Here is a 16,959-nt window from a genome sequence, read left to right as displayed (position 1 = left end):
TTTTTATTTTTTGTTTTATGATTTTTTTAAATATTATTTTAAAGGTGTTTTTAGTGGTCTAAAATGGTTCTTAAAGTTCTTAATTTGCAAAGGTTTCTCTTAGGATCCTTACCCTATATATATATATATAAACACACACACAAATTATATATATCAAAAGGTGTGAGAATACTATGTTTTTGCCTAGCTAAAACTTGTGGTATGCTCAAATTAGAAAATAGTGAAAAGGTGGTCATGTTACATGTGTTTACTCACACATAAACACATACATACATACTATACATACACATATAGATACATGCATACATACACACAGTGAGAAAGAGACAACTTTTTTCCTTTATCTCCCTAGAATTCAGTTAAAGTTTGAAGGAATTCCGGTGTTTTTCAAGGTTAAAGCCACAAGTTTTCATACTCTTTCTTTCTCTCTTCTTCAAATAATATATTTGTTCTAATGTTTTATTTCTTGTTCATCCTGAAAACCCTTCAAATTTGCAGTATAAACCAGTTCTTGATCGTATATTTATGGTGTTAATTCGTGTAATAAATATTAATGAATTTGGTTGATCAAGAAATACAAGGAAGAATGAATATCAGCAGCTCTGATCTCATTGATGCAAAGCTTGAAGAACATCAGTTATGTGGATCCAAACACTGTCCAAGTTGCGGTCATCGATTCGAAGGAAAACCGGTACGAGTTTCTGATTAATTCTTTCCCAAATTTTTATTATATATTATTATTATTATTATTATTATTATTATTATTATTATTTTGTTTCATATAATAGGACTTCATATATGTTAATTAAGATTAAATTTTTCTTTGATTAGTTTTTCCTATTAATTTTTTGAGTTTCTTATTAATTTTTCCCAAAGCACTTTAAGATGTTGATAATAATCTTGAATCAATTCAAAAGAATATAAACTTATGCAAATTATTTCCAGATTTTTTGTCATTTTCAAGAATTTCGTATCTTAAAAAGATTACATTTTTTTAATTCATTAACTTTTGTTATTAATTTGCTTATCCAATTATTTTTTTTTCATTTTCAGGAACTTCATATTAAAAAGATCCAATTTTTTATTAATTTTTGTTATTAATTTAAAAGAATATAAGCAAATTTCTAGTTGTTCTTTTTCATTTTCAAGAATTTCATATATCTTAAAAAGAATAAAACTTTCTTTATATTTTTGCTATTAATTTACTTATAATTTCTGAGATCATTTGTAGGATTGGATGGGTCTACCAGCAGGAGTGAAATTTGATCCAACGGATCAAGAATTAATTGAACATCTTGAAGCAAAAGTTGAAGCCAAGAACTCGAAATCTCACCCGTTGATTGATGAATTCATCCCTACAATTGAAGGTGAAGATGGGATTTGTTATACTCATCCTGAAAAGCTTCCAGGTGATTGTTAATTGCTTTCTTGTTCTTGATCATATCTGGTAACCGGCCGGAATATATTGTCCGGTAGACTGATGATGCTACAACCGTGTGTCGTGTCAGTTAAGGGTGATAATTTCTGAAACAACCAGAAACACTGACATTTTAGTGTCTCATGCGTGTATGAATGAACATTTTCAACAAATCTGATTGGTATTTCTTATTATTTTTGCACACTTTCTTGAAATAAACAAGAACATATATAAAAATAATAATATAATAATAATTAAAAAACATAACTTGTTTTTTGTCTCAGAATTCAAGAGTTAGGTTTTACATTGAATGCAAATAGTTTCTTGTCTTTTAAGACAAGAAATATTAATTTGAAGAGTTTTTCAAATCTAGGGTTTCTTGTTTTGTTACACCTATATATCTACTTTTCATATATTTTGGAATATTTGAATATTAAAACTAAATCCTGAATTTTAACTAAATTAAATACATGATAATTTAAAAACGGAGTGAGATCCGGTACAAATAAAATTAACATATTAAACATACAAATAATTAAAGTAATCATAGTTTTAAACTATAGTAATTATGATATAAAAATTATATAGTGTAATAATAATAATTAATTTAGTTCAAAAGTTATAGATAAAAAACATTTGTATTTGATCCAAACACTTTAAAAACTATTAAAACATATGATAAAAATTCAGACCAAACTGAACAAACATGATAGCGGTGAAAAAAATTCCTGAATCAGTCAACAACATACATGGATGAAATGTATAAGTGAAATTTGTTTTTTATGTTTCAGGAGTTACTAAAGACGGGTTGAGTAAACATTTCTTTCACCGACCATCAAAAGCTTACACCACGGGGACCAGAAAGAGAAGAAAGATCCAAACCGAATGTGATCTACAAGGTGGTGAAACCCGTTGGCATAAAACTGGCAAGACCCGACCTGTTATGGTTAACGGAAAGCAAAAAGGGTGCAAGAAGATCTTGGTACTCTACACAAACTTTGGTAAAAACCGAAAACCGGAGAAAACCAATTGGGTAATGCACCAATATCACCTTGGACAAAATGAGGAAGAGCGTGAGGGCGAGCTTGTGGTGTCGAAGATATTTTATCAGACTCAACCGAGGCAATGCAGTTTGTCTGAAAAGGCTGGTAATAACAACGTGCTATCGAATATGATCCCCATAGAGGGGTCAAATAATGAAATGAGTAGGAGTGGAAGTGGGAGTTGTTCTTCAAGAGAGATTAACATAACTAGCACTACTAATCGTGCTCATAATAGCATTGATGAATTTTCAGCGGTTAGCGTCCACGCAGTTATGTCGAGTTACAATCCCATAGATCATATGCAACATCTAAAAGGCGTGGATCATTTTAACTTTGTCCCATTTCAAAAAAGCTTTGACGAGGTAAGTTTTAAAAGATGATATCATTTTTAGTACATAACATGATAAAATTAAAAAGTTTAATACATTTTGATATTATAATTTTTAGTATGTTACATACATTCATGATACATTTTGGTATATATATAATACAATCAATTATTAAATTTGTTAATTATCATTTAAATTCTTTCGTAATACAAAATCAATCAAATACACCAAAATTTGTCTGAATGTTAACTTAATTACATGCATAAAATACATGCATGTCATAATTTTAGAAACTAGTTGAGTGCAAGGCTAAGAGATGAACTAAAAATAGTTTAAAGGTTGCTTTTATGTTTTATCATATATATATATATAGTTAACTTGTGGTAGCAGCAAACCAATTCATGATTACCTGTATGGTACTTTGTGCATTATGACTTGTACGATGCTGTATATGTCATGCCTGCCACAGCTTTCAAGCGTACAACTGTTTGATGCAGGTGGGTACAACGTGCAATGAGCTTGACCTACAAAGACAGCAGCCGCATCATGTGACCCCACATAGTCCACATCATCAGCAGATGGCTTTTGACGTCAGCAGGCCAAGTCATCATGTGTCCACCCTTGTTTCGCCATCTCATCCGCCACATCATTTGCATCACACCTCTGTTAATATGCTTGATGAGGACTCGTTTCATGTGTCAAGAATCATGGACAATTTTCAGGTGATTTACATTTCTCGTATTACGTGTGTCAAACATTCACATCAGCTTCTCTACCTCTGTAACAATAGATTAAAATAAATTTAGAGTTTCACTGTCCGTTATCTATAATTTGTGAATAAAAGAAAAATTAAAAATAATAATTTTGTTAATAAGTTTTAGAGTATATAATTAAATAGAGATAGATATAGAGAATGAGATGTGAAAATGTTCTTAGAATATGATCAAATTTTATAGATGAGTTACGAAAAGTATAGAGATAGATATCGATAGAGAAGCCGATGTTAATGTTAATTTAGCTAAATATTTCATTTTTATAAATTTTATATAGCCTACCACATTCGTTCTTTATCTCTTTATCTATCTCATTAACAAACATTTTCTATTTATTTTTCTTTCTTAAAACATTTACAAATATTATAGAGATGATGAATAGTAGATCTTTATATTTAAAAAATCACTATTCATTAAACTATAAATTAAAGAAGCTATAATGAATGCTTTGAGCACAAATATTATATTATTATGATGACAAAATTATTTTAATAGTTCAATTTTCAATCACTAGTTATATGACAAAATCATTATACTAACTTAGTGTATATAAAAACCATTAAACTAATTTGTATATAAAAATGTTTAAATTTTTACTACTTATCTATACATATATTGTTATATGTACGGGTCTAACAATCTATACGATATATATTATTTATTGTGGGAGTACAAGAAGAAAATTAGAAAAAAAAGGGCTATATTTCAGTATTAAAAATACTGAAATACAAAAATGTATAAAAGAGTAATAAAGATATTTTTTTTTTCTGTGATTTGTAATAACAGCAGCAACACCAACATCATCATAAGATGGGAGGAGGGAGATCAACATCAGGATTGGAGGAACTGATAATGGGGTGCACTCCATCATCATCAACTGATATTAAACAAGTTAGTTTTTCACAACCTTTTTGACTGAATTTTATGTAAATTTTATTGATTTAATATTACATTGAAATATTAAATATAAATTAAAACTTAAATATATTTTAAATATAAAGGAAGATATATATGGGGATAAAGCATTTAATTTATTCTTTTCCTCTTTCACTTTTCATGCTTCTCATTGCTTATTTCTTTTTATTAACTTTTTATTTGGTTTGACAGGTTTTCTGAATTTTATTACATTTTCATATTAATTATATAAAAAAAGATACAAGTGTAAGAAAATTTTGTATATTTGTTGTGTTCTTTCATATATTTTCTAATTCAATTTCAAATATTTTGATGCATGCTTCTTATGTTCTTATTATTCCACTTTCCCTTTATAACCTTTGCTCTTTCCTTCTTTCATTATGCTTTCAATTTCAAATTGGGGTTTTCTTCTTAACATTTATCTAATCTCAACTCATGAAATATTTACAGACAATCCTAACTTTAAACGTATTTTGCTCCAGCAATTCATACTAACTGAAAAGTAACCTCATTAGCTTTTTGATAACGTGAAAATATGTATGAGATTGTTGGATGGAAATCAATGTACTCTTGTAGACAATTTTTGAAAATGCTACCTATATGTTTAACGTCGAGACTATATGTATATATTTCTTAACGTAAGATTAATCCCGGTCAATAAGTGAAAATTGAGGTTATTGAAACCTGATAACCCGAAAATATAAAACACTTAAAAAGAGATAAAAGCAATACTATATTGCTTTTCAATGTTGACAAGAGTCACAAGACAAGTATAAATCGAAAGGTAAGAATAAAAATAATGAGGTTGTCCATTGGAATTCAAGACTAAATCATGGATGTTTGGCATCCAATATTTTCTTCTCTTTCTCTTTGAACAAAAAAAGAGAGATAAAAGTACAAAGAAACTCAAGCTTGTACTCATATGTGTCCCAAAGTAAAAATCGTAGTGAGAATTTTTTTTTTAATTTATCTATCATTTTATTATATAGAAAGTTATATACTTAATTTATCACATCTATAATGCCCAAGTGTATAATCATAGATTGGCATAATCAGTTTCTAATTTGTTTAACAGATCGAATTTGCTTTAAAGTTATTGATATTATATAATAATAACAAGTGATAGTATATTGTCTCTTATGTAAACTTGTTAAAATGATGTCGTTTTTCTAGTTTTTTAATTTATAAAAACTAAAAACTTGTCAACTTAATAAAATCATTTACGCTTGTCACTTTTAAGAAAAATTTATTTAATTCATCCGATACCGATTTTTATCTAACTAAAGATGAAACTTAGGTTACAATCAACTTATAATTTCGAGTTGAAAGGTAAAAGTTATAGAATGATGTAAGATGTTTGACCCAAAACCTTTTTTTTGAGGAATGGCATCCTAGGACAAAGAGAGCTAGACACAACACCCTATGTGATTGAAGGCCAAAAGCACCATGAAATTTAGGTATATATAACCTCCATATTTATGACCACCTTTTTCCTTTCCTTTAAAATATAAAGAAAACAAATGTTACCCTTCTTGATTAAGACATTTTAGAAGATGGTGTTTCTATAAATTGTTAGCAAAAGTGATTACAGATAAACTTTTTCTAGTTATTTAATAGAGCATCCTAACATATATACCACAAGTTTTAAATAAAGACCTACGATAACCGTATAATTAAGCACTATTATTATTTGTTATTTTAAATATGATACATAAGATGATAGTAACCTCTTCTTTCTCTCTTTCATAACATATGATTAGCTTTGTATATTACGTTCTTACAGTTCTCTGCTTAATATTAGTATTGTATTCAACCAGCGTGCCATAGGGATAACGTATATTTTGTTTCCTACCCGTCATTCTCACATTAATCCTAGTGATTCATAACTAGAAACATAGATCCAACATCAATTAGGGGCGGATCTAGATACGTTGAGGTGCAACATGTGCTACCCTCAGCTTTCTTGGCGAAATACATATATGGTGCAATTTTTTTCTTTATATTCCGTATCAGCTATCCCTGAACTCTTTTTTTCATGTTACCTCTCAACTTTTCTTCTAAATCCATTATCGAACTCAATATTTGTTAATCCTGAAATCTAACAAAAAAAATGCATGCAGGAACATGATCAATCATCAATCTCAAACCACAATGAGGCAGATTGGTTGAAGTACTCCACCTTCTTGCCTGATCCTGACAGTCAAGATCATCATTGAAATCAGCAAATTTTCAAACAAAAGAAATTAAAAAAAAAAAAAAAGACAGCATACTATCCTCATCATCATGACCACCCTACTTGAACCCTAGCTAGTTGCTGGTCCTTTTTCACCAACACACATACCCCATTTCATCACTCTTTTTTCTTTTTTACTTTTTCCCTTTATCTCTCTAGAACACCTTGCATTTGCAGGCCTTTGATACATATACAAATCAAGGTTAACCAAAAACTAACTGTACATCAAAACCCCCATGTTGCTAAATAGAAAAGAAGCATCCAAAAAGAGGAAAAGAAATCAAGAAAAGGTTCATCTCTAGTTCTCTACTGGCACCAAGATATATATATATATATATATATATATATATATATATCACAGCAAACTCTAAAAAAAATAAAGAAAAAGAAAAAAAAGAACCCTTCTTTTCTGCATGAAAATCATCACCAACATGATTACACTTTATCATCTTATGGGATTTTTTATTTATTTATTTATTTGTTTCTTTCTATTAATATGTTGTATACCCCTTCTTCAAGTGTTTTTATATGGAGAACAAAGATGAATTTACCTATATTATTAAAATAATATAATTTTTTCACGTGTCATTCAATTAGAGTAGCTAATTATGTATCAACTAATAATATAATTATTTATAGAATTACTAACAAAGTTACAAATGTAACTTTAACTATTCTATTAAATGATAGTTTTAGATATTTATGAATTATAAATTTCTTATTTATCATTATTAATATCTTATGAATTCATTAGGTATGTTATTATATATATTATTAAATTTAACTTTTTTATTATATTCTTTTAACCACCTGTGTATTACACGGGCTACATCATAGCTTGTGAATGATGTAGTTCACTATGTTCTAATGAATATCTATACTTCTTTAAAGCTCCAATTTTTCCCTTTATTGAACTATATTTATGTGTGACATGCAAAAGTTTGGACAAACTATAATACAAAATGAAAAATAAATAAAATTTAAAATGAAATTACAATACAAGTAGTTATTAAAATTGAAATAAAATAAATACAAAGAGCCAGTGACTCACTTGACTCTTTAGAACCCTTGACTCACCCATTTAAAATGAAATTACAATACAACCTGAAACCTTCTATTTACTTTTATTTTTCGTCACGTGTGATCGAAGACCTCTCTTTTAAAATTAAAGTCTTTAGGTGTATCTCACCTGACTCTTTAGAACCAGTGATTCACCCATTTATCTCTATTCTCCAAGTACCGTAGAACACCTTCTCAGTCTCTCACCCTAAGTAAGTGTAGTCCCAAATCTATTGAGTTCCAATTAATGGTTAATTTAAAAAGCTAGAATTTGTCATATCGAATAAACTAAAAAGATAGGTGAACGTGCATGTAACATAGCCTTTGCTTTTCAAGTGACGTCCATGTAGTTCTAAAGCTGAGTTTCATACTAATGCCTTTTTAACTTTAGTTTCAAATTATATATAACTTATAAAATCCAGAAGAAAAAAAAACAATAGATAATAAATTATTATATTTGCTTCCATGTGTTATTTTTATTAGCATACTAGGTTAGTTACCCGTGTAGCACACGCGTTAGAATAAATAAATTTATTTAAATAATAACACCATATAAAATACAAAAAATATGTTCAAAAATTCAAAGATATATTATATGGTAGAATAAATTACACATTACACAATATGAAAATAAAAGTTGTTAGAAATTCATAAATCTCTAAATATTTATTTGTACACAACTTGTAGTTTTATTTGTAACTTATTTCTATATAAAAACACAGTAGTTTCACATTGTTTATGTTTATAAGTCTAAATAATACAACACATAACTATCATGAGTTAAAATAAATTGTCTCAAAAACAAACCAACCATCTATAATAATTGATCTTAGCTTTTATTAATCTTTAATGCAAAACAAAAATAAAGTGAAAATTTCATACTTTAAAAATTAATCATTTTATCTAAAGGTATAAGATTTTTTTAAGAATAAAAATGTGAGTTCCAATATTACTTTCAGATATGATTTCGGCTTCTATAACACGGTTATCATATTGTATTTTCACATATAGTTTAGTTTCATATTTCAAGCAACATTACTTCAACGTCGACTTTTAGGACTAATCTATAACTTGACAACCTTATATTTAAAAGTCATTTAAAACATCAGGAAACTAATACTTTCTTGTAACGTATCATTTTATGACTGATAGAATATGGATAGCGAACGCTTGCTAGTTTCTTGAGCGATCACATTTTTCGGTGTAAGTATAACTCGCTCGCTAAAGAAAACTGTATTTTTAAAATCTTCAATAATAGAAGAATATACAAAGTCAATTTATTATATGATTAATAGTGAGCTAATGTCTAACATGTGTATTCCAAATATAAATAATTTTATCCACCTGAAAAATCAAAACATGTAGTCTAGTGTTTATATTTTTGTGGATTTTTAAGATTACGAACTTAACATAAATGATGGGTTGATTAAATAGTTAACTAAAAAGAAGTTGTAAATGGCTACTTTTTGAAACTAACTCGTGGCCGAAACTCATTTTAATCATAAACTGTTTTGACTTGAACCATGTTTGATATTTAGCCGGCTAAAGAAACCCGATCGTTTAAGTTAACACAAATACTAAGAATACATCAATAGTGAATTTGTCTTTTCAGGGATTGAAAGAAAAAAAAACTTGTAATTTAGTAAATAATCATATATATTTAATAAGTTAATGCTTATAGAAATATAATTTTAAAATTAATCTTGTCTCTTCATCCAATAATACCATTTCTTATAGAACCTTAACTAATCTAATATATTTAAAACCTTAATTTTTGGAATCATTATTCAATATCAACGTTAAAATTGGTTACTTAAAAAACCTAATATTAATAGCTAATATAATAGATTTATATAAAACAAAAAAACATATTTATGTTGGTATTTAATTGTTTAAATCAGGAAAGTATTATTAAAAAGACAAAATGAAAGATTAAAAAATAAAAAAAATAAAAAAAAATTATTAATAGCAAAGAATTATTAAAAAGAGAAAATGAAAGATTAAAAAGTAAAAGAAAAATGAAATACAAAATTATTAATAAGAAAGAGAATTATCAAAGGTATTTAATAAGAGAGAGGAGGGAAATTTTTTGTAAGGATTAATTTGGTGATGACATGTGGCACTTAATAAGTTTTATTTATTATATAGTATAGATTTGTTCAACAATTTTAAAAGAATCTTGACATTAAATACAACTCTTTTAAGTGTTAAATGAAAAGAAAAATTAGTCGATTGAAGGGACATACAAAAAACCAAGACCCACTTAGTTTGGCCTAAGCTTAAATGATCACAGCCTACCATGAGAAAAATAGGCACGGTTGTTGTATGCTCTTTATCCAGTTAGATAATGTAAGAGCATCCACAATAGACGATTTTAGGTGTTTTGAGATAAGAGAAGTCAGAAATCATTATGTGGGGGAGTGAAGGCGTGGTTGACGTTGTACAAAAAAGCAAAAGAACAAGTTTTGTGAGCGAAAGGAGAAGAGGGGATGTGATGCAGCATATGATGAGAATCTGAAGGCTAATCACATTGATTCTTGGAATACCTGTGAAGATTCTTCCCAACCCCTCAAATTCGACCAAAACGTCAAGAACTTGAAAAGCCAAAAGTTTTTTATTAATTCTGATCAATGATCCATTAGATTACATTCATAACATATTAATAGAGAAGCCAAAAAAGGTTTGGGCTGAAACAAACAACCAAAGGCCCAACAATAGCCCAAAACAAAACACAAAAAGTAGACGAAAAACACAAAAGTGACCCAAAAGTGTATTTAGAGGCCTTATTTAGGAAAAATAAACGGGATAACCCGCCTACGGCATGTTACCGCAACGTGGCCCACATTCCAACGGTCGTTTTGACTGGTAGCACGCCTGAAACGGAGGCCCGTAGCCCAAGTTAAGCCCATTTTCGTGTAGCCCATTTTGAAGCGCGTTCTTGGGCCTCCAGAAACATAATGGCCCGATCTTCTATACTTGGACCCACATCAGGATGCAAATTTTTTAGCCGCGTTTAGTTGTGGGTAGGACTTACGCGAAGTCGGTTTTAAAGTTTCTTATCATGATGGTCTAAACGATAAAATTAGTAAAAAAATGGATATTTAAAAGGAACATGAAACAATCGAAACGAGAATCATGCAAGTTAGTAAGCATTGTTTAACTTTAAAAAAAAAGTTGGCATTTAATATGTGTCCCTTTTATAGAAGATTTGGATGCCTTTATAAAAGTAGGGAGTAAGGGACATTGTACAAGTGAAATAGCTCAAGGTACTACTCCTTATAGCATAGTGTTTTATTGGTTAGATTCGGTCCCATAAAGAAGGTGCAGAGAGAATGGCATCAAGGAATATCACAACATGCATGGCTACAATTTTTGCCTACTCCACATACCCTCTTATTTTCCACTAATTAAGATAAAACCCTTGCTTTCTAAATTAATGTAATAATCTTAAACCTAGTAGCTCATGTTATCCCCTAGCTTTCTTGACGAAATATATTTTTAGTGCAATTCTTTTTTGTTTTATGCATCGGCTAGTTTTTAGCATACGCTGCCTTCACACTAAGTAAATCATTTGTGAATCCTTTTGTAAACGTTCGTTGTTTATATATTTGAGTATGCAATTGTGCCGGTTATTCCTTTATTTTTTATTTAATTATTTGTCATGGCTTAGTGTATTATGAATAAACATAAAGACACAAAACAACTTCATTTCCTAAATGAATAAACAAAAACAAGAAAACATGTTGGTTTATGTGTTTGTGGTCGTTATTTGATTCTTTAAATGGTTGAACACAAATAAAACTATATTTATATTCGTTCGTGAGGATGTATGACGCGAATTCAATCCATAAACCCCCAACCACTTGACCCGATCCGACCCAACGACTCTAGGCTAAGTCGACTTTTGAGATTTTGTTACCTCACATGTTTAAGAAGAACCGCATGACAAAAGGAATGTTTATCTTCACTAATAGGAATAGTGGCGTATCAAGATCAAAATGGTTATACCTTCAACTCACCGGATATAACTACTCCATGAAAGGTAATGCATTCTTATTCACTCATTTATACTCTTCACACATATTGTGTAGTTGTGTACTATACATTCATTTTTTCTCTCTACGAGTCATTACTAATTATCAAGCGATAGAGTGGTCACATGAAGAATCCTCTTCCCGTGACGAGGGTGGTGACATCTATTCGCAATACATCGATGACGATGAACTAACAATTCCAAGCCATAGATTGATCGAAAGAAATAGACATAGTGAAGCATACCAAAAGTATTTATATATATTGAAATAAAACACAAACAAAGAAACGGATAAAACAACCAATGTTAATTTCAAAACAGAACATTAAAAGAGAGTGTTAAGACTTAGAATTTAGAAACGGCCCACTACTAGTTCGGGCCTAAATCAGTTCTTATCTTGACCCGAATACTAAGGTTAAATGGCCCACGATACATACTAAATTACCAATTACAAATTTTGGTTGTTCAAATAAAATGATTAAATTACCTTTAGATAACTTATTTTGTAACTTGTAAAAATTTCAATTTGTTTTTTTTAAATAATTTAGTTTTCAAAATCAAAATAAATGAGTTAGTTATTTATTCTTTATTCTTAATCTATCTATTCTAATAAAAGCCTATCAATTTTGCCACTTGTCAACACCATAACCCTCCTCACCTTTTTTTCATTCATTTTCATATATGGTCCTTATCTTTAAATCATTTCATTATATGATTAAAATTATAAGTTTATTCCAACTAAATCCATTACCACATATAATAAGTATTCTTCATATGGATTGACAAGAGACGATTAGTGAATTTTAAAGTGTTAATTAAAGTGTTTATTATGGTTTATATTCAAAATAATAAACATTCGATTCATAATATGTGGAATGAGAACAATCGACTTAGACTAAATTCTGATAATGTCAGCGGCTAAGGCTTAACCTTTAATACCTAAAAATACATATGATTTTAAAAATAAAAATTTTCGGGTTGACCCGAAACCTAGAATTCGGACTCAAGAACCAACCCGAATTACTTCGGTTCAGGTTCGGGTTAGTACTTTCTTGGGTTCGAGATTCTCGAGTCAGGTTAGTTTGGGTTCAGGTACGGGTTTTATTGGGTTAGGTTTCATGTTACGGGTAACAATGGCAGCCCTACTTTGAAAGATTATAATAAGAATCACTACATTCATTTTATGCAACTTTAAATCTTATAATATTCTTTTAACTCGGAATAATCACTATTATTTGAATATGGTTTTAATGTTATTATTTATTTTTCATTTTCCTGGCAGTTACATTCATATGAAATAAACAAATCATTTTGTTATATTTAAATTTTCGGTTTTTATTTTGCTTGATTATACAATTTTTAATTGTAAAATATAAAGTCAATTAAAAATTTGTAAAGATTCTAAGGATAATTATATCATAATAGTTTAGGTATATGGTTTTTGGGATAATCATGTTTTTTTGGATAAACTGAGAAGATGTTATCAAATGACATCATATTAATTGATTAAAAGCTATGACATTTTATTTGTATGAATTTTTCTTTTATTAGTATCATGGATATATCATTTATCTAGAGTTTGTATGTACTTGAAGAACTATTTTTGTCACACGCACAACTATATATAGCTATATCAAAAGTTATAAGCAAGTCTATATGTTACTTTATTAAGAATTACAAGCAGACATGGACTAAAAATTTTGATTTTTGATAAACAATGTATACCTGCTAATACAATAACAAATGTAGTATAAAGGGAAGTTTTTACCTATTTGTAACATATATGTGTAATCTTAGTTATGTAATTTCGGTAATTTAGTTTAATTTTAATTGTATTAACAATATATGATCAATTTGTTGACTGTATTTCACTTAATGGTCAAAGTTTAAAATTTTCAACAACTACCCGTGTAATACACCGGCCTCAAACTAGTTGTGTATAGTTTCATTAGGTTGCCAGATTTCTTACCCGTATTAATCTCCTGTTTTTGTAGTACTTCTAACACCCGTTAGTTTAATTCAGTTACATGATATTTTTACTGCTCGGAAAATTACTATGATGTTTTCATGGAACAACCTCCTAGTAAAAAAAAAGTCATGAATTGAGTATGGACTCAACAATCTCCTAGTGCCTTGTTCAATTGTAGTGACACATATTTCATCAAAGAAGGTTACACTAAATGTGCTTTCGAGCAAACTTTGTCCATAAAAAATATTATGGGTGAGCGGGATACTTTACTCGCCCCACCCGAGTCCAAGCGAGTAGCCTAGCATACACTGCTGCTTAATTTATGCATAAATATGCATAATTACGTATCACTTTTATTTTTACAATTATGCCAATTTGAATTCAAAGCATATAAAAACCCAATTACTTTTATTATTTGATCAAATTTCAACAAACTTTTCATTTTTAATATTTAACCAATTTATAATTACGTCTACATGTCAATAAGAGTGCCTAAAATAAAAACCCGGTTTAAAGCATTTCAAAAATAAAAAATCTTTTCATTTTTTTTGGAAGTTTACTAATTAACCAATTGTTGTTTAAATTTTTATTTATGTCGAAGTTATATAGTACAAAACGCTTAAACAGACGTCAAATCGCATAAACGGAGGTCAAAACACATAAAGGAGTTCAAAACTCATAAACGGAGGTCAAAACGCATAAACTGAGGTTAAAACACATAAACGAATGTCAAAACGCATAAATGAAGTTAAAACACATAAACGAACGTCAAAATGCATAAACGGATATCAAACCCCATAAAGGAGGTTAAAATGTATTAACGGGCGTCAAAAAGCATAAACGGATGTTAAAACGCTTAAATGGAGGTCAAACGCTTAAACGGAGGTCAACCCCATAAAGGAAGTCTAAACGCATAAACTATTGTCAAAACGCATAAACAGTGGTCAAAACTCATATTCGAAGGTTAAACAACAACATAGCATATATATTTAAGTTGAAGTATGTTAGCATAGAACTATGATACACTATTATTTATCATATGCATCAATTATGCATCTTATGAGAACTGAATGCTCATTAAAGACGTCACGTGTTGGTCATTATATTTTGTCAATAGTTTGCCAATTATATAATATATTGTTCCCCATGAATGCAACCAACTTTTGAAACAATTACAGCTATTATATCACTCTGAAATACAATCTGGACCCTTTAAAGTCTAAAAATACCTTCTAGAAGCAGAAGTTATTTTCAATTTTTGAAGGGCCTTTTTTTTCTCACCACGTTGCTGGTCAGCCTAGGATTCGGAGAAGTGCTTTATATAAGAAGATGTAGTGTAGCTCCCACTCTGTAAACTTTATATTATTTTAATGAAGTTAATTATTTCACTTGATTTATTTATGTGCTTGGTTTCTCAATAGTTGGAACTATTTATATTCATCATTCTACTGCGAAGTGGTTCTAATTCATTCAATGGATATTCAATTCCCGATTGCTTTAATATCAGAGATCGGGAGAGAAAACTTATTGGGTACACAGGGTTGCTGCTGTTATTGTGTTTGGTGAAGTCTTGAACTGCTAGATACCTCTATCATAGTTAACATGATAAGATACAGAGGGCTGGATTTGTGTTTCTAACTTAACCAGGTATTTATTAACATCGTTAACATAATGAAATGCAAGGTATATGTATATATCATTAATGAGTTACAGTGGAATGCAGAACCACATGTTTTTGAAGAAACTGTTTTGGATAACTTTTTGGTTCATGGTGCATTATTCCATGTATGTAAATCAGCTTTGCGATGATAGTCATTTACTTATTGGCAAGTTCAACCCATTTCGATTTGGTATGCCAGTATATTTTTCATTACATGTTTATGAGCATTTGTAGGATACTGAAGCTGAGTTAAATGTTACAGTTCTGAATAAGTAGCTACATAGAAAAAATTCATGATGGTAAGCTTCTTGGTCTTCTATATAAGGTATGGGTTAATGTCATTTATATCTCTTTTCTTCCTGCATCTTTTAGTTGATACAATAATCAACAAATTATCTTTTATTTTTTACCACTTATTAACACCTCCATTATTTTATATGAAAATTTCAGGGTTTTTTTAATCCTGATGGAACCTTTTATAGATGTGTCAACAGAAAAGTGTTTGATGTTGGTGCTGGGCACAAGGTTAATCAAGAAATTGAGAAGCTGACGAATCATGTCTTATTGAAGCCATTAGATAGCATTAGTGTTTCCGTTTAAAATTCATAGAAAATTAGTTTTGCTATTATGAAAAGGAATACAGTTATTGCTGTTAGTTTTTGAAATTGATGTTGTAACTTGTAGTTAGTGGTAGTTTGGTCAAATTTTTATAGTTAAATTTATGTACTCAAAGCATATTACAAGTATTGAGAAATTTTTTTATGGGTCAAGGACATTTTGAATAAAGGGCAGTTCTGTAACTTTTGTAAATTGTTGCAGCAAATGCAGTCAAAGGTTGATTGTTAACACACAAGTATACAACTATACAAAGGGTAATCTAGATTTTTGGTTCAAACAAAAACTGGCTTCGGGGTCAATGCTTACAAGTTAACTATTATTATTATTATTATTATTATTATTATTATTATTATTATTATGTTTTAACCCATTTAACTCATTTTATTTATTCGAATAGGGTCCTTATTCTGACCAAATTTTAGGTATCTCGAACCCAATTCGAATAACTTAAATTTGCATTATATATAACTTCCTTACACTTTTTATACTATGTATATTTTATTTATGGAGTTGGGCTTTAAATATAGATTTTTTTTCTTTTTGTTTTGATCATATTCAAAACTCCTTTGCATTGCTTTGTGTTTCTCTTAATATAGTCGGTGATTTTACTTGTGATTTAAACAAGAAGAGCTTTTATATTAAACATATTATATATTTGGTTTAGAATGCAAAGAAATTTTTTTTTGCTATTATGATATTAAACGCCCGTCCACCGGACGGGTATAAAACTAGTTTTAATAGTAAACAAGAAAAAAAACACGTTATAAAAAGTTATTATATGTTTTTTTTAATATGAAATCCATAAATCAAGGGGCAATATATTAGACTATGATTGTCTTAAGTGACCAAAAAGTAAAGGGGCTATTTATGTCATATTTAAAATGTAAAATTCTGGAAAAATTGGTGTTTG

At 29.1% G+C, this 16,959-nt stretch overlaps 1 protein-coding gene across 1 annotated transcript; it reads left to right on the top strand.

Annotated features, from left to right (window-relative positions):
- Positions 1-553: 553 nt before the first annotated feature.
- Positions 554-7,021, top strand: LOC143569599 (NAC domain-containing protein 75-like). Its single transcript, XM_077055471.1, has 6 exons — positions 554-691; positions 1,232-1,409; positions 2,209-2,822; positions 3,287-3,511; positions 4,349-4,453; positions 6,598-7,021. The coding sequence occupies exons 1-6, from the start codon at positions 554-556 to the stop codon at positions 6,691-6,693; spliced, it is 1,356 nt and encodes a 451-aa protein (XP_076911586.1). The 3' UTR covers positions 6,694-7,021.
- The last annotated feature ends 9,938 nt before the right edge of the window (positions 7,022-16,959 follow it).

Source organism: Bidens hawaiensis, unplaced genomic scaffold (assembly GCF_021521415.1).
Source record: "Bidens hawaiensis isolate Kalapana, Puna unplaced genomic scaffold, B.hawaiensis_p1.1 tig00024623_1, whole genome shotgun sequence".
NCBI classification, from domain to species: domain Eukaryota; kingdom Viridiplantae; phylum Streptophyta; class Magnoliopsida; order Asterales; family Asteraceae; genus Bidens; species Bidens hawaiensis.
The sequence above is the reverse complement of the archived record's forward strand: the minus strand, read 5'-3'. Positions and strand labels throughout refer to the sequence as shown.